Raw genomic sequence first — 23,260 nt, 5'->3', positions numbered from 1 at the left:
GTGCTACTGCATGGTGTGTCTGTCTGGATTTGACTCTGTTATTTACAATGGCTCTGTCTTCCCTCCCCAGCTAGTAACAAATTCACAGGAGCCATGTTCTCAAGTCTTTTGATACAGCAAACATAGAGCAAAATGAGTGAGACTTTCAGGTCATATTAATTAACCTGAGAGATGTCTACAGCTGTGTCTTCTTGCCTGCTGCTATTCCATCAGGACATGGGTCTCTCTATCTTCTGTATTATGTCTACTGGCCCCAGATAGATGTTCTGAATATCCTACAGTATTGCAAATGGCACCAAGTGCCCAAGTTTAGATAACTGAATCTCTTCCTCAGTCCCTTCTCTGCAGTTTACATAGGTTTGTGTTGTAATCAAACAGTTACGGTGGGAGTTGTGGTCTTTACCTCTGGTACCATACATGAGGCTCACCAGAACTTCTGCAAAGTGCTGAAGGAGACTTGGGTCAGTTTTATCACATGCAGACTGCCATGTAAAGAGGCTCTAACTATTACAAAATGGCAGCTTCTGTCAGTGCAAATGCATTGTCTTATCACTGGTTTGTGTTTCTTTTTAATGCAGCATTTCTAGCTAGGTTTATTGGAGAATTTTCTCTCTTTCTTAGAATGTAAACTTGCTCATAAATGTCTGTCTCCCATGGCACTAATTTGATGAAATGCTGTTCTAAGTTTCATTTTGTCTCCAACTGCGCAAATGACTGCTGAGGAGTAATTATGCATTGTAGCCTGAGCTCAGTGGAACACTAAAGGCTGTAGTTTAGTAGTCACTTTGCTCCGTTCTGTGTTCTTGCACAAATCTCTGGTAATCTACATAAGTAATAAGTGCGCAGGCTTCCAGGAATCGTGCACGTTTGCCATTTTGAGCTTGGACTAAATGCGCACCAGTGCTGCATTTTTAGTGCCTTACGTTTCCCAAAAAGGCAATGTAAAGGTTATCAAGTTCTTCCCTAAGTCAAAAAAAGTGTGTGTGAGAAAATACCCCTGGTAATGTTTATCCAGAATGTAAAACATGGTATCGGAATAAGTCATATTTTTCTTGGAGTATGGCCAAAACAGAGCTGTCAACAAAAGAAAAGTGTATAGGGTTAGAAGGGAAGAAGGCTATGAAAAAAAAAAATTAGAGGTTCTTTTGTTTTCCTTTCCCATATACTGTTGTGAGAAAGAGTCTTCTTAGGCATATTTATAAATCATGTGAGCTACTGGAAACTACCAGACCTTCGACTCACAAAACACGTATCACATTTTAAATTCCGAATGCTAAGAATTTTAAGAAAAGCCCTGTGATTAATCTATACCTTCTGGCTTGCTTTGTAGGTGAGTTTGGAGATGAATTGAACAATAGCTCTTTCAGGAATTTGGAAATGCAAAAGAAAAGAACTGCTTTTTCTGAAGCTCCCTCTGTAAGAGCAAATAAGAATTCTTTCATTTTTACTGCATTGTTCACTTTCCTTCAGAAAAATTCTGTGAATTGGATATTATTATCCCAGTTGTCTAGATAAGGAGATTGAAGCAGAGATTGAGAGGCAAATTATGTATAGTCACTGCATAAGTGCACAGAGGATGATGAAAGAGACCTCTGCTGATTGTTGTGCCCATCAAGGAGAAGATAATTTTGCTATAAGGAGTCATTGGAAGATTCCCAATGATTGACATGAGAAAAGAACTGGACAGTGCAATGGACCTACACTGCATGTTCAGACCCCCAAAATCTCTGTTCCAGTCCCAAATATGTTTCCCTAGGTAAATTGCCCATAAAATTTTCAAGCCAATAGTTCCTATTATTTCCTGGAGAAAGCCCAGCACAGACAACCTTAGTAATACAGATTTTGGCTATATTATAGAACAGTCAGGCCATAGACAGAAAGATATGATCAGGTACCAAAAAGGTGGTGAGCTGGCATGGCCTTCATTCTCTGATAGATATGGGTTTACACATTTTTCTTCCAAGGTTTTGAAAACAACAAAACCAAAACACAGCAGCTTGAAGAAAGAGTCTCTCAACTTGTGTCACTAATTTGCTTCCAGCTGTGTACAACTATCCCACAAAACCAGCTTTGTAAAGAAGAAAGCAATATTTGCCTTCCATGCTGGATAGACCTGTTGCTTAGCTGGTGCACAGTTTGAATGATTCTCCCATTGAAAATGCTCTCTTTGAGTTTGCAAATAAACTGTTTTAAAATGCACTCAAAGGAGAGCAAGTATTTTTTATTAATTTTATAAAACTTTCCACCGCAAAAAAAACGTGCAATTCAGACAGTTCATTCTTTCTGCCACCTTCAAGTTGAGAGTTTTGTTTGCCAGTCTTCTCTCCCAATCTGAATGCTGCAGTAAATTGAAATCTTTTGTCAGATTGCTCAGATGAGTAATCTCACTGATGTGTGTGTCTGTGTGTGCACGCGTGTGCATGCACGCTTCAGGGTACAGTAGGACTGCAGTCTTACAACACCAGTTGCCTCTGCTGGAGACTTAGACTGATTTGTGTCACCTTTCTCTTAATCCGTTGGGGGAAAACTCAGTTTACCATGACTCTTGCAGTGTAGGGGCTGAGCCTGAGCATCATCAGTTCACATTGACTTCTGGGGATGTTCAGGGCCTGTCAAAGCTCAGGCCAATGGCAAATGTTGGAAAAAATTGTATTCCAGTCACAGAGCACTGTGTCACTTCTTCTGTATTTAAACAACCAATACAGATTTCTGTCTTAGATTTCGGTTTAGGAAACCATTTAGGCACGTATATAGCCTTGCCATCTTGAATCCATCCCATCTGTATGTTCAGATCAACAAGGATGTGTATGTGAGAAAAGTTTTGGAAGCCTTCTTTGTGGGTATATTTTGCTGTTTTCATTGATCCCACACACGTGAACTCAGCTTTATAAGTGCAAGGCAGTTTAGGTGCAAGTAGATGAATCGGGCTCCAGGACCATTACAGAAGATATAAAGAAAGGAGAGGTGAATGCTAAATAAATAAAAAATAAAATAAAATAAAATAAAATAAAATAAAATAAAATAAAATAAAATAAAATAAAATAAAATAAAATAAAATAAAATAATAAAAACCTGATGCTTCAACATGTGCTTTCAGTTGTTCCTGGTATGAGCAAGGGAAAAAAACAAACAATAAAATAGCAAAAAAGGAAGCTACATTGTTAAGACATAATTTAAATCGATGTCAGGAAACATCCCTGAATTTTTATTCAGATTACTATTTTAAAGGGCAGCAGAAGAATAGCATTTTTCAGGTAGTATTTGGTAAACCACCAAAAAAAATGTCATCTGTTACTGTATCTGTGCTATTAAGGGTTTGATCTTGAAAAGGGCAAATTTGCTTCACCTGACCAGAGTTAGTTTAAGTGTGGCTAGAATGGAAAATTATTTTTCAATAGGCTAATCACAAGGGCGAAACTTAGATACAGTGTCACAGACGACAATGTTTTAAATTTAGGTGAGGAACAGGTAGCTGGAAAAAATGAACTGCCCAATATGAAATCTTAACTTCAATGATTTAGACAGAAAAGCTCTGCTGGTCAAGATTTTTCTTCCTAGGAAACAGGAGGTCTGTTGTGTAACAGGCTGCCATATGTATTTTTTTTAATTTTAGTTAATTTTTGTTAGGATTTTTCTTAGCTACATCTTCTTTTTCTTTTTTTTTCTTTTAATAAGCCAAGACAACACTTGGCACTCATTCTGATTTCAGACTTGGTTTAGATCATTGTACAACTTCATCAAAACCCATAGAATTTTTTTCTGGCAAAATCAGGCCCCTTGATATGTTTCATTTGGAACAGCTCTCAAGGGATTAGTTTCTCTTTCCTCCTCCCCTCCCGCCCCTCAGGATACAGAGTGATTGTCTAACAGTACTTCACTGTATTTATTTTTCATTACCATGTAATTTTTATTTAATTAAGGTGCAGATATATTGACACAGTGGATGCATAGGATGGCTAGTGGTCTGCTTTACAATTGTATGGGTATGCAAAACCTTTGCCTTGGCATATGCTGCTTTTCTGCAGCCCAGCTGAAATGTGTACTTCACAGCGAAGCCAGCCCATTTCTTTGCAACAGGCTTTATTAATCCTAATCTTTTGATCATGAGTACACTGAGTATGCTCAGGCATCACAGAGATCCTTCCTAGATGTGGATGTGTCATTATGGTGGTGTGTGTCTCTAAGGTGGCATATTTTTCATATTTTGGGGAATGAGTTTCAGAACCCCAGTGGAACCAAAGGGCCTGAAATGACAGTGTATTTCAGAGCAACTGTGCAAAGCAAAAAAATGGGGAGACCCAACCTTTTTCTCCTCTTTCACTTAGCAGGAGAGATGAAGAAATGGCTTCGGCTAAGCGTGAGAATGAGGATATATTCATTGGTGCACGACTCCAGCAGACTTTGGCTGGCCTGGATGAAGATTTAGAAGGTAGGGAAGTGTGTTACCTCTGAAGTACAAAAGAGAGAGGCATAGCCAGGAGACGCAGAGTCGAGCTGTACTTAAACATCTGCACATTTCTCACTAAGATCACTGGGAACAACTCACAGGTCTGAGGCAGAATATGGTTCATCCAAAGTGGCTGCTCTCCCTTTGCTTATAGGACAGCCTCTCTTTATAGGCTCGCACTGAATATTTTTCAAGCTGCTTATCAGATTGTTACTGTATTTTGGTGTCTGCTACCAAAAAGAGATGAACAGCAGTTTATGGGCCAAATTTGGTATAATTTCATTGACTTTAGTGAAGCTAAATCAGTTGTGAATTTAGCTCTGTGTTTAATGAACAGTGCCTCTGTTTTGTATTTTATCATAATGAAGTGGAGAAGGGGGGGACATTTTTATACCCAATGCCTTCTCTGTGTTAGCAGACGTATTTTAAAGTTAAAAATTGAAAAACATGAAAAGAAACAGTGGGAAGAGATAAAATGTCATTTTGTGCTCCTCTTTTTCCTACTCTGAATAAAAATATTTCTCTATAAATAGTTTGTCACCAAATGATGTTGAATAGTTTTTTAAAACTTCCCATCTTTATTTCGGTACTTCTGCAGTGGATTTGATTTAATTTCTGTGAGTTGTCTAACACTGCAAGTTCTTAGCTTCTATGTTGTAACCCTTGATTTATACCAGCAAAGTTGAGAGAAGAGTTAAGTTTCTTGCACAGTGAGGCTTCTGGAGTCGCTGGTAATGAAGGGTGAGAAGAATGGAGAAAAAATACAAGTACTGTTTCTTTGTTTGCTTGCTCAAGGAAATCCTTCAGCTGGGCTGTTATTACTTACCAGGTCTGGGAAACATAATTTGGAGTTGTTTGCTGTTTCTCAGAAATGTTTCTCCTTTGGAGTCATGTGGTGAAATGTTTATCACTGAGAGAAGTTAGTCAAAGATAAAGTATGAACAATAGATTAAATTCTGCTTTCAGCTGCATTTGTGTGTTTCCCACTGGCTGAAGCAGGAGGACTGCAGGAATATTTGGCTGATCTTAATCAGCAACCAGACAATAAAAAGGACCCAGATCTCTCCTTTTTTGTAATACAGACATAAATATATTCCTGATAGTTTTCGTGTAACTAAAATATCTGATCCGCTTAAGCTTGTACTGTCTGTTTGTGTAATTTAAAGTCATATTGCCCAAATACTGCCTATATATAATGTTGTATGTGTATTTTGCAGCAGTGGATGGTATAAGTAACTCTGACTCCGAGTACATCAATGAAGTGTTGAGCCCACATATAAGAAAAGTTGAGGCTGCCCAAGATGTTACCACTTCTGTTCCAGTAACAGTCATAGATGATATTCCAGAAGTTAACACCTCTAACTCAGCTGGAAATCAAGAGACAGAGACAAGGCTTTCACAAAATATCTCAGCTGACTCTGTTAATACAGGAAACTTTACAAATAAAAACAACAATGCAGGTTCCTTTGATAAGGGACACACAGATGGTGGAGCTGTATGCATATCCAAGGACCTAATATATCAGCAACCATCTGAAAATGAATTCAGTCACTTGCCTGTGGAACAGAGGAGAGATATGTTTGAATCTCTCACATCCTCCTTTGAAAGAAGAAGTGAAAAGAATTTAAGACTGGACCCTCCCCCCAGACATGGTGTGAAGTCTGAGGAGTGTAAATCTAAGCTGACTCCATCTCACTCCAAGGCCACAGCTGAAATCGGTACAGCAAAAGAGAAGATGAATCCACTTAATGACTGTAGTAACAGGGAAAGATCTCTGAAAAAAAGTAAATCAGAATTAGAAATCAAATGGCCACCAGCAAAAAAAATTGAAGCAGAAGTCCCATCAACACCCACATGGTGTCATCGTGCCCAGAATTCAGGAACAAACTATGAACCTAAAATGGGTTTGACAACCTTTAAAGTTGTCCCTCCCAAACCTGAAGTAAAACATTTCGATAGAGGAGTTTCACTCTCCACTGGTGCCATTAAGATAGATGAACTAGGCAACCTTATAGGTCCAAACACTGGTGTCAGTAAGCCCATACCAAGTACCTCTACTGATGAAAGTGAGGAAATTCATCTTGGGAAAGTGAAGGCTTTCTGGAGGTCAAGTTCTATGGAAAAGCAAAGTGATGACTCTGCTGAGCATCTTCCTAAAAAGTCAGCAGTCACCGCAAACTCTAAGCCCTTTACTATAAAACATGAACACAAACATGTCTGTCTTGCAGCTCCAAAACCTGTAGCACCACAAACTGTTACTACCCAGGTAGCTGAAAGACAGTCTGAGAATGAAAGGACCAAACCACCTCTTCCAGTTACACAGTCTCAGGTAACACCATTAGTGGCCCCAACCATTAAGGACAAGCTGGAGCTTCCATTTGTAAAGCCACATAGGAGAACTTCAAGTCAATATGTTGCCTCTGCCATTGCAAGACACATCAGCGTAACTACCTTTAAGCCTGACTCAATGGAATATCTTGAGAAAGATGAAAATAAGCAAGGGGCAGGAGAGGTTAAAACTGAAGCAGAAGTTTCACCAAAAAGATGTATTATTATGGCCAAATGTAGCCCTGTGGAAACAGAATCAGCAGAAACAAGAGAAACATTTTCAGGTATTTTTACTTGCAGCCAGAAAGCACCCCACAGGTTTATACCTGGTGATAATTCTGGCATGGAAAACAAAGTAGTTAACATCAGGGCACCAAATCAAGCAACTCCTCTGAGTTTCTATAAAAAGAATGCCAGCGTCCCACTTACTAAATCCTCTTCAAAGGATAACAACAGTGCAGAAGATGATCATGGTTTAAACAGCAAACAAAGTATAGCAGAGAAAAAGATGCATCTTTTGTTTGACCAGAAATGTGAGACTTTGACCCATATTAATTCAGCCCCATTTCTCAAGTCTCCTGATCTCCAGGGAGTCCCGTCCTCTTTCAACTCATCTTCACGAGTCACTAAATGGCCTCCTGCTAACTGTGTACAAGTTAGTTCGCTTAAAGCTTCACCCGAACTAAATGGTGCAGCAGCAAACGCAGAGTCAGAACAGGAGGAGAAACATGATGATTCAGATATTGATGCTATCAGTGAACTGGATATTAATGTGCAGACCAATATCTTTGGACCAAAGAAGAAGTTCAAACCTGTCGTCCAAAAACCAGTTCCAAAAGACACATCACTGCACAGTGCCCTAATGGAAGCCATTCAAACAGGAGGGGGAAAGGAGAAACTCAGAAAGGTAAGATGGGGACTTTTTTTAGCCTGTTCAGACTCCAGAGCCCTCTGTTCACCTTGTCAGACACCAGAGGTTTTATAACTGATACAGCTGCTGGTGACCGGGAGTACACAAGGCATTTGAAAAATTTATAATGGTAAAATACCCACCAAGCCACTGCTTATTCTGCACATCCTGTATATTATGCAACACCATTGCTGCTGCACTATCTAGAAGAGGCAGAGAGTGCAGAGATACAGCATAAATGAGAGGTAACTGAGGTTAGCCCAGGAGCTGAACCCACATTTCAGTGTGCTATGTAAAAACAGGAACACACAGCATGAAGAAAACTTGTAAATACCTGCAAGGAAGGAAAACTGCATGTTGTATTACTGGGTGATACTAGTTTGCCACTGACTTCGTGCTCAGGGGATATGAGACTGCATCTGCAAGTACAGCATTACTGTCTACACATATGCTCACAGTTCAGTGTGAGTAAGGGTTGTAAAAGCAAACTCAAAAGAAAACAGAGTTATTAGTCTCCATAGCTTGCATTCTGGTACAAGTGCCAAAAATATTTTTAATACCGTTTCCAAGCTATCTCTAAGTAAATATCTAATAACAATGTGAGGTTTATTCTTTTCATATTCTAGGTTTCAGACAGTGCACTAAATGGCAGTCACAGGAAACCTTCATATGCGGAGCCAGAGAATGAACGCTCAGCCCTACTAGCAGCAATTAGAGGCCACAGTGGCACCTCAAAGCTGAAAAAGGTAAGAAATCAAGACGGTAAGTGATCCTTTAAGTGCAGTCTGTTCCTACTGGGTGTTTTGAATAAACCCAGATATGCCACAAACTAAACGGTGTGCTGCAAAGAGAAAAGTTAAGAGTGAAATAATATGACACAAGCCCAGATCTGACTTACACAGATAGCACAGCGGGTCCAATCCTATCCTCTGGAATAAAATTTAACAATCTTTCAAATGGTGTGCTCTTAGCTGAGAAAGAAGCACATAGAAATCCAAATGAATTACAGGGAGTGTAAGAAGACATCAAATGTTCATAATTTTCACATTTAGGTGGGGTTTTTTTGTACTTCAGGAGCATGCAGTTAGGTTAATACCTTTGCCTTACCTACCATGTGCATCCAATCCCAGTTACCTGAAAACTCACTAGAGCTTTTTCATGCATGCTGTTTATCTGTTAACATGAGCTGGTGCATGCAAGTTGTATGCAAGTAATTGATGTTGATGGAACATCAGCTTTCACCACAGCAGGATGATTCCTTCTGTCTGAAAGATTTACCTAATCATTAAAGCATCTCTTATTCCTAAATCTGCATTGTTCTAGCCTTAATTTTCACTCAGTTCACTAATCCAACCAAGGATGTGTATTTGGCAAGGAGGTTCCCGTTTCCCTTGTGCAATGACTCAGGCCATTAGCACATATCCAGATAGCTGGCATTAGATAGAAAGAACCTCCTGCCTGTGTTAGGGAATTACTTCATCCCTCACATATCTTACTGCCCTTGCTGCAGGTAGGGTACAGCTTCCTCTGAGCCTGAGAGCAGAACGTGGTAGGCAGCAGCCATCTTCACACGTACTTAACTGCATTCTGCATTCCTTGGGAATAAATGTAAATTTGTGTAAAAGAGGCTCTGACAATGAAGTGGTGGTGTATTATCACAGAGACTTTTTGGAATACTTTCCTCCAGCAGTGAAGCTTTTGCCATCATTTTAAAGGAAGTTGCCTGGAAACCGTACACTTCTTTTTCACACCATCTCACCTGTACTAGTTAAAGTACCATGTTTGTATGTGTACAGGGCAAGACATAGATGTGCTATGATGACAGGGCTGTCCCTTTCATGTTATCTCAAATGTTCGTGTTTTATCTGGCATAACATTATTCCCATATATTATGTGTGTGTGTACATACCATGAAGGAATAGAATATAGGAGCTCTCTGAATGATGGGAGATGAATCCTTTCATATTTCACTAGAGAAGTCTTGTGCCTCAGTTTCTTTGAGAAAGGAAAGCTAATGCATCTGCTTGAAAACCTCCCACTTGGCACATGATATTGAATTTCCTAATAATTGCCAAAGCATTGTAATTACTAACAATTTATCATGATTATTACTAGTAATGTTGTTAACAGCAAAAATATTTGTTGAGACAGTTGACGGAAAAGCTGGCTTAGTCTGAAAGATTGCATCCTCTCCCTGCATTTGTTTAAAGTAGGATGAGTTTCCAAGATGGTAATACGTGCAGAAATTTTAGTTTCAGAAATTCCACAGAAACACACTTGGAAGAGCAATCAATTAATTTTGTTCTCAGTGTTTTCACATAGTTCTCCCTGGTCCAATTTTTTTTTTTTTTTTATGCATGGCTGGAACCTTTAGGTTTAACAGCATTTTTTTCAGTGAAGCCATGTCTGAGAGCTCAGATCTAGAAGAGCTTCCCTGTCATCTGAGATTATTTCTGTGCAGCTCAGAGTGCAAAAAGTAATGAGATTCCTGGGTGGCTACTGCAGCCTTAATACATCTTCCTGATTCCAAAACCCTTGTGGTTGTTCCCAAATGAATACCAAGTTCAACTCTCTCTCTTACCTTGCATGCCAAGAAGAGTTACAGGATGCTGGAGCTCACAGTAAATAAAGATTGAGTTTCTGAGACAGAGTCAATGCCAAATCCTTGATGCTGGTAATCAGCCCAGCTGAGTGATGTGAGTGAGTAGTAACAGATGTTCAATCCCATATGCAAACAAAAGTTCTATGTGTTTTACATCATTCAAACAAAGTGAAACTGGGGTGCTGAAAGTGCATCAAATGTCAAATAATTACAGTTTAGTCATGCCTGATATTAATCGCCTCCTTTCAACTGCATCATGAGCAGATCTCCTCATTGGCCTCCAAAGAGCTGCAGAGCTTTAGGAACGCAGAACTGTCCTTGCGGAAGGCAGAAGACCCTCAGGAAGAGAAGCTTTGTATCCCACCTGCCCCTGCCCAGCCGCCACCACCACCTCCCACTCAGCTGTCAGCAGCAGCTCCTAGATCCTCTGCCATGGCTACAGGTAACCCTGGGGAGGCAAGGCAAGCCCTAATGGAGGCCATTCGCTCTGGTGCTGGAGCAGCAAAGTTGAAAAAGGTAGATGTACTTTTATATTTTATTGTGGATGAAACAATTATGCCTGCTGTGCTTTGAGTTTATAAGCAGTTCTAGCCACATATTTCTTCCATCAGAAGAAATGCACTGTTTTCTCTATCTGAATCAAAGATCAGGAGTGTATTTCAAATCTCTCAACAGCTATTAAGACATATTATTAAGACTAAAACAGCCTGTGCATATATGCAACCATGTGAATAGTCAATACTTTTTTTTTTTAAAGAGAACATCAAGAGCATGAATATAATTTCAGAAAGCATTTTCATGCCCTTTTCATTCTTGTGAATCTGAGATAATACTGGATGTCCTTTAGACAAGGTGAACCTAAGAAAGATCAGATAGGAGACCCTGAAGCAAATTTAGAAATAAGTATTCTCTCCTAATTTCAATAGTGTGTCCTAGACCTTGATTCCCAACACTTACACCTTGGTCGCATGTGCTGAGAGCTGACAGTAAAACTGTGGGGTCATTTTAATGTCTACCTGAACGTTATTGATTGGATGATGTGTGTTTCACTTCTGTGGTCAGCTATGGGTTTTCGAAGTAACTTCACTTATCTCTTTGATCAAAATTTGTTCTTCCTAACCTCAAGTTACACTGCATTTCTTGGTAAAGAGAAGCAGATCAGTTGGCCTTAGTGGAGTCATCCCAATATTACACTGCAGTATCCAAGAATAGACTTTGATCCAAGGACTTTAGGGAATGTACAAAAGCAGATGTAGTTTTCCCAACACATGATTTAGCTGATACCAACCATAAAAGTGTAAATAGGCTTTAACCTTGCTTACTTGTCCTCTTTAAAGTAATTCAAAAAATATGATCAAATTTTAACATTAAAAAGTAACCAAAAAAATCTTGTTTCTGATAAACCAGAAATTCCACAGAATCATACAAATGGCACAAACAAATCGGTGTTTGAGGGGACTTTACATCAGCATGCAAACAGTAATCTGAATATGCAGTTGTTTTACAGGTGAAAAATTACATCTACATAATGCATACTATTATGAGGAGTGACTGAGGTCACTTTGTTCAGCTAGAAGAGAAGGCTGAGGGCTGACCTCATTGCAGTCCTTCCTTCCTCAAGGGAGGCAGTGGAGGGGGAGGTGCTGATCCCTCTCTCTGGTGACCAGCGATGGGACATGAGGAAATGGCATGAAGCTGTGTCAGGGGAAGTTCAGATGGGACATTAGGAAAAGGTTCTTCACTGAGAGGATGGTCAGTCACTGGAACAGGCTGCCCAGGGAAGTGACCACGGCATCAAGCCTGACAGAGTTCAAGGAGCATTTGGACAATGCTTTTAGTCATGTGGTTTAGTTTTAGGTAGTCCTGAAAGGAGCAGGGAGTTGGATTTGATGATTCTTACGGGTCCCTTCCAACTTGAGATAGTCTATGATTGTAAGACTACAAATTATGAAGAAATAATACTCCAGATTAGGCCTTTACTTCCCCACTTCACAAATTTACAGAAAAAAATGGGATTTGGACATTCAAGAATACTTCATACAGTTGTTTTCTAGATCTAGAAGTCTCTGAGGAGACCTGTAGTTTTACTCAGTAAAACAAGTCTTCATCACATCCTTGGGGATTTATTTCAAAACAGTTGGATAGCCAGTGCAGACCATGAACGTAAACTGGATATACAGATGTATTCTGCTAAATACTGTGCTTGTCTTCTTTCATTTTCAAGACAGAGTAGTTTTGGTAGTTTTGACATTGAAATGACAGAAGAGTACATCTCTTATTACATAGGTCTTTTATGAAAACAGAAGAGAGCAGTGTTTTGTCCAAGACAGAGTATGATTTTCTTATTACTGTGCTGTCCTTTCAGATATTGAATATACAAGCTAAGTCTTGTATATGCCAGACACATTGTATCACTTTGTCATCTGAGATCTCCTGCCCTTGATAACTGATAAAAGTAAAAAATGTTATCAGATTTCTCAAAAACTTTCTATCCAGTATGTATTAATATCTCTTCTATCTTTCTGTGTTAAATAAGAGCTGCATTCTGATCCTGCCCTGCGGTTGGACAACTTATGACAGCAAAAGTTGAATCCATAGAGAGAGAATGCAGGACAGCTGCATATCAGGGTTCTCTTCCTTTAGAGCTGAAGAACATGTCTCCAAGGAACACTGAGTGTTTTGTAGACAGTGACTGGCAGGTGGTTTTGAGACAGGGCTGAAGCAAACTTTTTTCTTTGTTTTGCTTCCTCTGATCAAAGGTCTATGTCATGATTTGGAGATGTGAGCACAGAGCCATTTTTGGCTTTGCTTTCTAGAAGATTTTGGTTGCAGAAACTAGACAACAAAGTTGGTAGTTCAGTAATTGCATCTGTTTCTCTTCCATTGTCTTCTCAAAGTTTTCTGGGACAAGCCTTCTGATGGCGAAGTCATTTATTTAGCTAATAGTGTGGGGAACTGGGAAGAATCTGTATTTCTTAGTTATGTATGACTCAGTTTGTGCTTATTTATGAGGGGTTATTTGCAATGGAAGTAGATCAAACAAGTCTGTCAGGGAAACCAAATGTAAAAAGCAACCAATTGCCTAGATAAGGAGCATCCCAACAAACATTTGAGCTCTATTAATATCTGTGAAAAGGCAACTCCTCCACTCCACCCCTGATTACACAGCTGTTTGCTAAAGTCATGAACTTTAAGGTTAAAAGATCCACTGTGCAGGAAGGGAGGAGAGAAACTGATGCAGGCTGACCTTGCCTTGCTGAGAGTCAGGGTCTGCACCACACAGGCTGTAATTGGGTCAGCCAAAACAAACCAGAGCAAAAGTAGGTACTTGAGGGAAATGCCAAGTATAGGTAAGACAGTATACGCATAGGTCTCCTGGCTGTTCTTTAATCCATTTCTTGGAGTACTGTGCTTGCTTTGGCAAATAAATCATACTTTGTTTTGAAGAAATGGCTTCTGTTTTATTGCATACACTGTTGCTGTCCACAGACTCCCGAAGGAAAATTCTTGCGGGTGCCAAGCCCATTTGGGCCTGCTCAGTAAAATGGTTCATTCCCAGTGCAGTGCAGTTCAGAGACCTTCCAGAAAGTGGTTAGACTATAGATCCTACCCAAAGGGAACAGAGACACAGACATGTTACTGGAAAGGAGTGAACTTACCAAACTGGAAAAGACCTGACAATGTGTAGGAAGTAACCTTTTTCTTCAGTTTTCAGAATAGTCTGTGGAGGAACCTGGCAGGTGTTTAACACATCCAAAGTATAACAGCAAATCAGGGAGATGGCATCAAGTAAAGCCACCAACCAGGATGGTTGACCTAGTACCTTTGGTGGTTAATTGTCTTGAGAAATGAACGTGTCTCACTAGCAAGGAGCCTGCTTCCCAGATGTGCAGTCTGCCTCCAGTACAAAGGAGAATCAGTTGATATAGGAAATAAACAGCGGATCTGAGACCAAATTTTGGCTAATTCTGGTGAGCAAAACTCAGGTCATAGAGCTGTACCGTTTGAGCTTCTGGTGTTAAAAGTGAACTAGTGTTTTCCTTAAATTGTATCAAGCAGCTTCTGTCACAATTTCACATACTTAAGATCTTTATGTCTAGTTTTTAACTTTCTATTTCAGAAAATGCAAAATAACCTAGCTAGATTTCTGAAATTCTGTATATCATTGCATGTGTATTTTTGTGTCTGTATAACTTGCCTTGGGATTTACCGTGATTGTCTGTGGAAAAAAACGTAACTACGCATGCAAATAACCTGTTAGGTGTCTAGCTGTAGGTATAGTTGCAGCACAAGCCCATGCAGGATTAGAAATCTTACCCAACAAAGAAAAGCTATAAAGTTTCCTTAGCTTATATGCCATCTACTCATTTTAGGTAGAGTTGTACCCAGGGATTTGATAGAAATATTTCGGGGGAATGTGCCTGCACAAGATGGGGAAGGCAAGTTGTATATCTGAAGAACAGGCTTTTGCTCATAGTAAAATAATTGCTGGAGACCACTTTTTAATGGTACATGCAAGAGAGGTTTCACATATTTTCCAATAAAGATTGGAGCTGCATCTAAGCAGCCTTTTCTGTTCGCTCGCTGTGATTTTAAAAATTAATTTGGCTCCATCACAGTATCCACAAGCATTCATGCCAGTGTTCGGTATCGACATTTAATCACACGAACTCTTGATACGTGCAGTGTATCATTCTGTTGGCAATCAAAGGAGCCAGGTAAGGTAATTACTGCACCCATTACAATGAGTCCCTGGTATACACTGGGATAATTTGAAGTTGGTTGCCAACAAGTAATGCATCGATCTGAATTATGGCATGCTGAGTGTCTTCGAGGAAGCATGGCCTAGTTTCATACCTTTATGTCAAGCAGTGGACTATTCTTCTCACATAATCAGAGATATATAATTGTGAATGAGGAAATACTGTTTCTCATCATCAGTGTCTGTGGGTGCAATGACAGAGATTACAGGCTCAAAGCCACAGTTGATGTTGGCTTTGGTATGCTGGAAGTGGGGCAGGAGGCCCCACTAAAAGGTTGGCCGAGCTTGATAAACAGGTAGTCAAATGAGCCTATAAAGTGATTCTAGTTCCCATGCACAGTGAGAGGCAGTTGTTTGTATGCTGTTACTCTATTTGAATTGAAAGATAAAATTTAATTTGAACTCTTCACCTTCCTAATAATTTATACTGTGACCTACTTTTTTCCTGAAGACTAAAGTTTCTGCCATGGATACTAAGGCCAAAATGGAAGATTTAGACTTGATCAAATACATTATTCCTGTTTAGCTTTTGTGATGGCCTTAATGTATATCTCTCTGATAGAATCAAAGCTCAAAGTAACTTTGATTTTGGAAGAGCACCCTAGCACATGTATTTAAAATGAAGCATATGCTTAGATGACCTGAGGACTAGGAAGGAACATAAGCATTTGTTTAAGTATTTTTCTGAGTCAAAGCCTTTGGGAGTTTCCTTCATTCAATCAAGAAGCAAACTACTCATCAATTGGTTTTTATGATCAGTGACAGCTAACTGATACTGAACAGATTTTGACTGTCAGATATTGCATATTCCCAGCCTGGGTTTCTGTTCATTCCACATAATGAAGGAAGTTCACACAAAAATACGTCACCTATGTTCCAGGAATCAAGTAATTGCAACCATAATATCTAAGGATGTGTGAGGTGTGGGGTTTTTAGGGAATGATAACACCTTTCATTAGACCAACTGGTACAGCTAGAAAAAAGCAGATAAGCTTTAAGTAGTCTCAATGAGTTGATGAAGAGACCAAGCTTGGAAACAGCCCCACAGGAGAATGTTTGGTTAACAATGTCAACAGCTGGCAGTTTAAAAATATCTTGAATGGTCATGTGCTTTTCTTTGTTATAGGTCCCTCTGCTCGTTTGAATCATATATAAAGAACAGGTAATTGGAAAATCTAACCTCGTATGCACCCATAATCATCATTCAAGGTCTGAAGTGGCAAAAAACATCAAGAAGTTTAGTTTATTCTCTTGTCTACAAGCCAAAATAAGTTGTAGTTAATTTTCGGTGTGTTCCTGCATAATGGTTCTGAGGGGAAAATATGTTGCTCTGCTGTAAAGCTTCTGTGCCAAGGAATTGTGTTTTGCCTCTGAATATTTAAGGTTGCCAATAAACTATTCTTGTTGGCAGGTTAATAAGAATATAAACACTGTGCAGTCCTGTGTTAATACTTAATTGTGTTTATGGGCAAAATTAAAAGACTTTGCTCACTATCTGAAAAGTAATACTTATTTCAAGTTGTTAAAAATATGTAACTATTTCAAACTATTTACTTGCTTCTTATTTGATTTGGAAAAGGGCTGTAAGCAATTAGGATGAAAACCAGAATAAAGATCTATAAAAAAACAGTCACAAGAAAAAAGTTATGGTGAATTATGAAGGATCTAAATTGTCATATGCTGGAGTCACTGTTTTTTAAAATTAGATGAACTTGATATCTCTGGTGGAGCTCTGAAAAGCAGGCAATCAATAATGAATGTGAGACGATGTCTGTTGAAAAGTTACTTATGGGATATGATGTATAGAATGCTAATATGCAAAGATATACTGAATCCTAGTAACATTCCTGGCACTTTAAAAATATTGAGACACCTTAAAGGGTCTCTTATTTGCAACAGACTGTGAAGGTTATAAATAAGATTCAGAGTACTGCTTAGAGGTCCAAGATTTAGAATTCATTCCTGCACTGCAAAATAAAGTGAAGCTGGTTTGTATCAGCAACCAGAACTTTTGTTGTGTCTTGTTCAGGTCATGCATAAGTTGGTCCTTTGTTTCCAATTTGTATGGCTGTTGTATGTTGTCTCACAAGTATTTATAGCAGCATCTTTTTCATATGCTAACTACTTTGGTAGTTGTTGTTGTACATATTTTGAAAATGTTTCAATAAATTGATTAACTTTAAAAGGACAAATGAAAATGCTTTTTCACATTTCCTATATTGTAATGAAACTGAAGAAGAGAAGGTTTGTACATTTACATTTTTATAATCACAGACTGGAGTGATGGCAGATTCTTTTTTTTTTTTGGAGTTGAAATTTAAAATGTATAGCTATGTAATGTTGAAAGCATGAGAATATATAGCCATCTGCATTTAATGTGACTGCATATTATATATTGTAAAATATTGATGTCTGTTAGTGCCACAAATAAAAACAAAATCAAAACCTGACATGGCTTGAAAGACTCTTTTTGCCAAATGTTTTCCATTTACAGAAAGAAATTAGAATTAGAGATGGACTTAGGCAAACCAGTATGCTGCGTTTGATAGCTCATGTCTAATGTAAAATGTCTCAAGCCAGGAAAGAGCTCACAACTAATAATCTAGGAACACAGTAGAAATCACCAGAATCAAGATTTCAGAGTTATATACATTTTGATAATAATGCAGCACTGATAATGATCCATTTCCTCATTAGGGGAGCTAAAATATTCAGAATTAAGGTACTCTGTCACACCCTAGGATAAATAAGATCACCTTTGTTGACTCGTTAGCCTTCTTTTGCCTTAAAAGTCTTCTCAGTATGCTTTAGATCAGAAATATTAACATGTTAAAAATGCTATCTCACGAAAGGATTCAGTTAAATGCTGTAGTCCCACCAGCAGCAGATACAGCTCCCTTGGTTAGGTGCTATAAAACAAAATTCAGTGCAGGTCTCCTTGTGCTTAGTGTTGCCTGAAGGGCCTGGGTCTGTAGCCCCTCTTTACTAACACTCCTTTAGTGTAATAAGTTGTATGGGTATTTACTTTTCAATGTAGGGGATCCAGAACTGGATTTTGAGATAACACCAGGCTTTTCAAGGCAAATGTCCTGATGCTGGTTGCTGGCACTGTATAGAACTAAAGTTTGTAAAAGAGTTATTCATGAATAAACTTCTGAGTATTGAATTCCCATGGGTCAAAAACTATAAACAGCTGCAGATGAGATGTCACCTTCACTGTGACAGCAAAAAAATTACAAAAAATCCTTCTGGCTCAGTCACAACTCAAGCTAAAAATGGAGGGGGAGTTCAGCTGCCTACAGTAGGAAGCTAGACTGGGTGTTCGGTCCCTTCCCTTGTTGATGGGATGCTCTTACATTGTCATCTAGGTGCTGTTGAATTCCTGGTAGCAGCTTAATTTAACCCTAAGTGAGCGGACATTTCACTATAATGAAGTCTAGTTATAGGTATGACCCTTCCATGAAAGAGCTTTCTATTAAAGCTTTTAGTAGTCTTCATTTGGGAAGTAATCAGTGTTCTAGTGCATATCAGGCAAGCACTTTGAAGCTCTTCACCCCCTCATCCCTTCTTTTACCCTGCTTCAGGGCTCAGAAACTGGGTTCCTACTGGATAACATTAATTCAGGAGATGTGTTCCAGCACAAATGGGCATTCAGTCCATGGAACCAGGCTGGAGCTTGTCCTAAGTTAATAGAAAAACCCTGAAATTTGTCTGGTAAAGATATTGTGTCCTCAGCACCAAGTATCTTCATCTATATAGCTGCTCTTACTGGTCCATGCTGTTTGCTAGTGCAGACACAGCCTATGTCTGGAGCTATACGTGCCACCTAGGTTAGTCCCTGACATGTCCTTTCATGGCACTTGTAGCTGGACAATCTGCAGGCTGGTTTCTTTTCTGAAGGACTGAAAGAAGGACAGTGAGCTCCCCTTTTCCCCAGTGTATCTCTCAGCCTAGATTTTCCCCATATACTCTTACTTCAGTTCAAACAGAGGAAAGAGTCTGATATATGCCCGATTCATCTGGTCCTTTATATTGTCTTTTTGAGTAAGATATTGAAATGAGGTGAAAAATGGTATCACTGTGGAAATTGAATGGAGAATTTGGATTTGGTATCTTTATTCCTTGTACAGGTATAAATCAATGTTCAGGGCTTAGAGAAATCTATTCTCATGTCTCAGATAAAATTTGTAGGTCTCCCCTTCACTTTTTTACATGTTTTCATTAACTTTTTCTTATTTTACTGACCTCAGAGTATTACTCAACCATAAAGCCAGCATTAAATCGCTCTGATTAGATATTTAATTTTAAATAATATTGGCTGTCTGCATGAGCTATTTGACTTCTGGGACTTCATTACAGATTCTTCTTTCTTGTACAGCCAGCCTGCTAACGTTGGTCGTGCAGAGTATTGGACCGAAAGACCTTTTGACATGTCCATCAATCTACAGAGTTTTGAAAATGGCAGGATTCAACTTCCCCAGCTCATACAAGTGATTTGTACAATTTATGCTACATTTACCACAGCCAAAAATTGGCACTTCGTCAGTGTGTAGGAAAAAGGAAGAGAACAAGAGATGCATTTATGAAATAGTGAAAAATGTCACCCCAAGGTAGTTTGCGATGTTTCCCCTCTAACCTTTCCAGAAAAGAAAGAAGCAGTTCTGTTGTTCGGTGCTGCTTGGCATTAAGCACATGGTTTAATTTGAATGTAAAGATCTGCAAAAATCTTGATTTGAATTAAATGTTCATGAAATTGTTCTTCATTGGTGCAATATGAGAAATAGTTGTCTTCTACACCAATTAGCAACTTTTACATATTTATTTATTTGTGTGTACTGTTTCTCATCTCTAATCCTCTGTTGAGTTACACGTGCATTATGTGTACCAACGTGCTTTGCCTCTGAGATTTCTGTCAAGATTTATGAGACTAGTCCTATTCTTACTTCATTTGTTGCTGTTGAGCACAAAAAATAAAATATGCTATACCCTTGCTATAGCTATAGCTGCCATAATGGTTGCATTTCCCCACTTGCAGAAAATGACCTTTGCAATAACAGAGTTCCTTTTTTAAAAATAAAATGAAACAAATAAATTCCTGATTTTTCAGTAATGTTCACCTGGATTTGGTGCAACATTGGTCCAATCTGCTTTTCTTTTTCTTGTGGAGTAGGGTGTGGAGTTTGATTCATTGCTGATGTCTTCATTTGGCTGGAGAAAGTTTCCATGTAGTTGAATTCCCAGGGTTGTTCATCAAAGTGTGCTAAGATGGATGACATTTTCTAAGAGCAAAAAGGTACTCTCTTTTTGTTATTGTAACTAAATATTATTAAATATTTGTTAAACAAATATAATTTGGTTAAGTACTAACAGGCTACATGATGCTGCACCAGATATAAGTCACACGCTCCTGTGTTTGTCTACCAATTTGAGGGTTTTTTTGTTCTTGTTTAAACAGTTTTCTGATTTGTTGCAACATTGAAGACTCTTTAAAAAGAGAGATAAAATAGAACTACTTAACAGTAGTATTGTGTTTTTCACACTTTAGGAGTTTAAGAACAAACTCGCTTCCATTGTCTGTTCCCTCTCATCACTCATTCCATATGTACGGGAGTGCACACACACACACAGAGTCTCCTTCGTCATTTCAGGAAGTCAGGGATAGTTAAAAAAGCATCTTTACCACAGGATCCCTTTCCATTTTTAACAGTAGCTTTTTTTCTCCAGTAAAATAGGAACTTCAGAAAGTCAGGGACTAAGTTTTGATGCAGTCACAACAGCTATACACAGTCACTGCTGGAGGCAATGTCAAATCCAGCTCCAGATAATGCTGTCTTCAGCCAATTCCTTTTGCTTTTTTCTTCTTTACTTTTTTGTCTATAGACTGATAAAAACATGTACATGCCATGTCTCTTTTCTGAGGTCATTATTGTGCTTGAAGCCCCAAAGGTTTCCCCCTGAACAAAGCATAGTGGTGTTGCAGTTCAACACCAGACTGAAAGAGGACATTATTCATACACAAACACCACTGTCCAGTTTGCAATTCAGGAGTTGAAAAAGGAAACCTTAATGAAAGAACAAGACTGGAACATCATTGTCTTTCACATCATAACCTGTGTTTACTGCAATAGGAACAAAGCAAGCACAGTGCAAGTATGCATGGGTTTCCTTTGTCTCATTTCATGCATTCAACAGAGGAGTTTCTGTCAGAAGCACTGGGACCTGTCCCTTGTAGTGCTTGGCACGGGGCAGTGGGTCACAACTTGACGGTTCTGGTTTGGGTCGTACTACTGATTGGTTCTGTCACTTTTTTTTTTTTTTTTTTTTTGCCTTGAAATAAACCAAAATGTGGTTTGTTGTAGCCAGTACTCAAGGTGGCAAACTGAGTGCTTCCGCCACAGTGATGAGCAAAGTCTCTGCAGGTGAATGGCAGTTGAGGTAGAGAGTGATTTGTGATTCAGAGCTTCAGTACCTGGATCCCAGTAGACGGTAGTTCATGCAGTTTCATCTCCTCCTTAAACTAGAGGTAATGGTAAAGGGAGAGGAAAATGGATGTGTCTGCCCTCTGACAAAACCTAGGAGTGAGACACAGGTAACGCAAAGAGCTGCAGTCCTCCCTTCCACAGCAACACCTAACAGTGTAAACGATGTACAGGAGGCACCTCGGTAAGTCCAACAAAACTCCTGATACATCTGGATTTTGGAAGTCACCAAACTGATCCCAAATCTGCAAGTATCTCTGCTAATACAGCTACATGATCAGTTGATGTGCTCAAGACCAGACTTGGCTGTCCCCACTGTAGGACTTTGCTGGTCTTTCAGTCAGCCATGGTGGTGGGTGAACCCAGCGCGTTCCCTAACCAGCTGGCACTGAGCACAGAGCAGTGGTTTGGCTGCCTGCATAGTGCATGTCCCCTCATTCATTAGCCTCACTGCTAATGTTCCAAACTTTCCAGCTCATGGAAGGAACTGTCAGAGGCAATTTGCAGATAGCCAGTGCTGCAGAAGTGCAAAGAGTTATATTTTTATGTGTTGTTGAATAATTTAGCAACAATTCTCTGTTATGTAAAATTGTTGCTTTACTGCTGCTGGGGCCAGTGTTCGTACAAAGTGTTCTAAGCCCAGTTCCACAAGTTAAAGCTTGCTAGTTTTATCCTATGCATCTGTTATTAGAATTTTTCCAGGTTCAAACTGGGAATCAGAGCAGGTCTTACATTCCAAGAGAGGGCTGTTCCCCTTCCTCATTCTCATCTATACTCCTGATCATCCTACCTATTTTCCAAATAGTCAGTTTTGCACTAGGTTGCATATTAATGCTGGTTTTGTCCACAGAGAAGAATGCTGTGTGATGTTTTTCCATATAGATGCCATGGAAGTCTTCCTCATGGACCTTTGCTTTCTATTAGGGAGCAACCTAAGACACATTTCCATGCAGAGTGGCCACAGGTTTCATCCCCCTACCCTGTGGCAGAAGCCTGTGCACTTACATGGGCAGGGAGCACAGAATAGGGACAGATTTAGAATTTCTTATTTTGGTTACAGGTTGGAAATTGTTCCTTTGAGATTCTACATCTTCTCTGCTCAGAGCAGGATTATAAGGTCAGGGAATGAAAACAAAGAGCAGTATTACTGCCACCCAAAAGCATGCTTGTAAGGATAAAGTGAGAATGAAAAACTGGTAATTCAACATCAGGACATGTCCATAAATGGAGAAACTCACAGGTTTCCTTAGGACTCTGCATCTCAGATACTGCTTCTGCTGTATTCTACAAGTGTTGCCAAGAGATTCTTAGTTGAAAATGCAAATATGTTCAGGGCTGAAGGATCAAAAAGCAATTAAATTAAAAACTGCTGACAGGTCAATCTTAATAGTCATTTCCATGCTGAAATAAGTCAATAAATCTTAGCTTGCAATAAATCTTACCACATAAAGGTGGGCTTGCATAACAGGAAAATGTAGTAAAATATAGCAATATATTTTATGCAAATACTTTTTAAAAGTAATGAGTAGCATGTTTTATTCATCTTGTCCTGCCATCAAAGTGGTCAAGAAGACATTGGACTTCTGGAATGGGTTAATCCTTTGCAGCAGAAGTATGCTGAGCAGGCAGAATGTCTTCTATTTATATTACTATTTACTTATATTTGTAAATACAAGCCTTAATTGAGCTCCTGAGCCCTGCTGTGTTTGGTACTGTGCAAACACAATGTGAG

The 23,260-nt window shown here is 39.1% G+C and overlaps 1 protein-coding gene across 1 annotated transcript; it reads left to right on the top strand.

The window, feature by feature from the left end:
- Nucleotides 1–1,381: 1,381 nt before the first annotated feature.
- LOC141946007 (protein cordon-bleu-like) lies at nt 1,382–17,499 on the top strand. The gene is made up of 6 exons (XM_074875071.1): nt 1,382–1,416; nt 4,326–4,429; nt 5,665–7,682; nt 8,312–8,431; nt 10,552–10,803; nt 16,176–17,499. Exons 2-6 carry the CDS (start codon nt 4,342–4,344, stop codon nt 16,191–16,193), a joined length of 2,496 nt encoding a protein of 831 aa, XP_074731172.1. The 5' UTR covers nt 1,382–1,416; nt 4,326–4,341; the 3' UTR covers nt 16,194–17,499.
- The last annotated feature ends 5,761 nt before the right edge of the window (nt 17,500–23,260 follow it).

Source organism: Strix uralensis, chromosome 1 (genome assembly GCF_047716275.1).
Source record: "Strix uralensis isolate ZFMK-TIS-50842 chromosome 1, bStrUra1, whole genome shotgun sequence".
Classification (NCBI taxonomy): Eukaryota; Metazoa; Chordata; class Aves; order Strigiformes; family Strigidae; genus Strix; species Strix uralensis.
The sequence above is the reverse complement of the archived record's forward strand: the minus strand, read 5'-3'. Positions and strand labels throughout refer to the sequence as shown.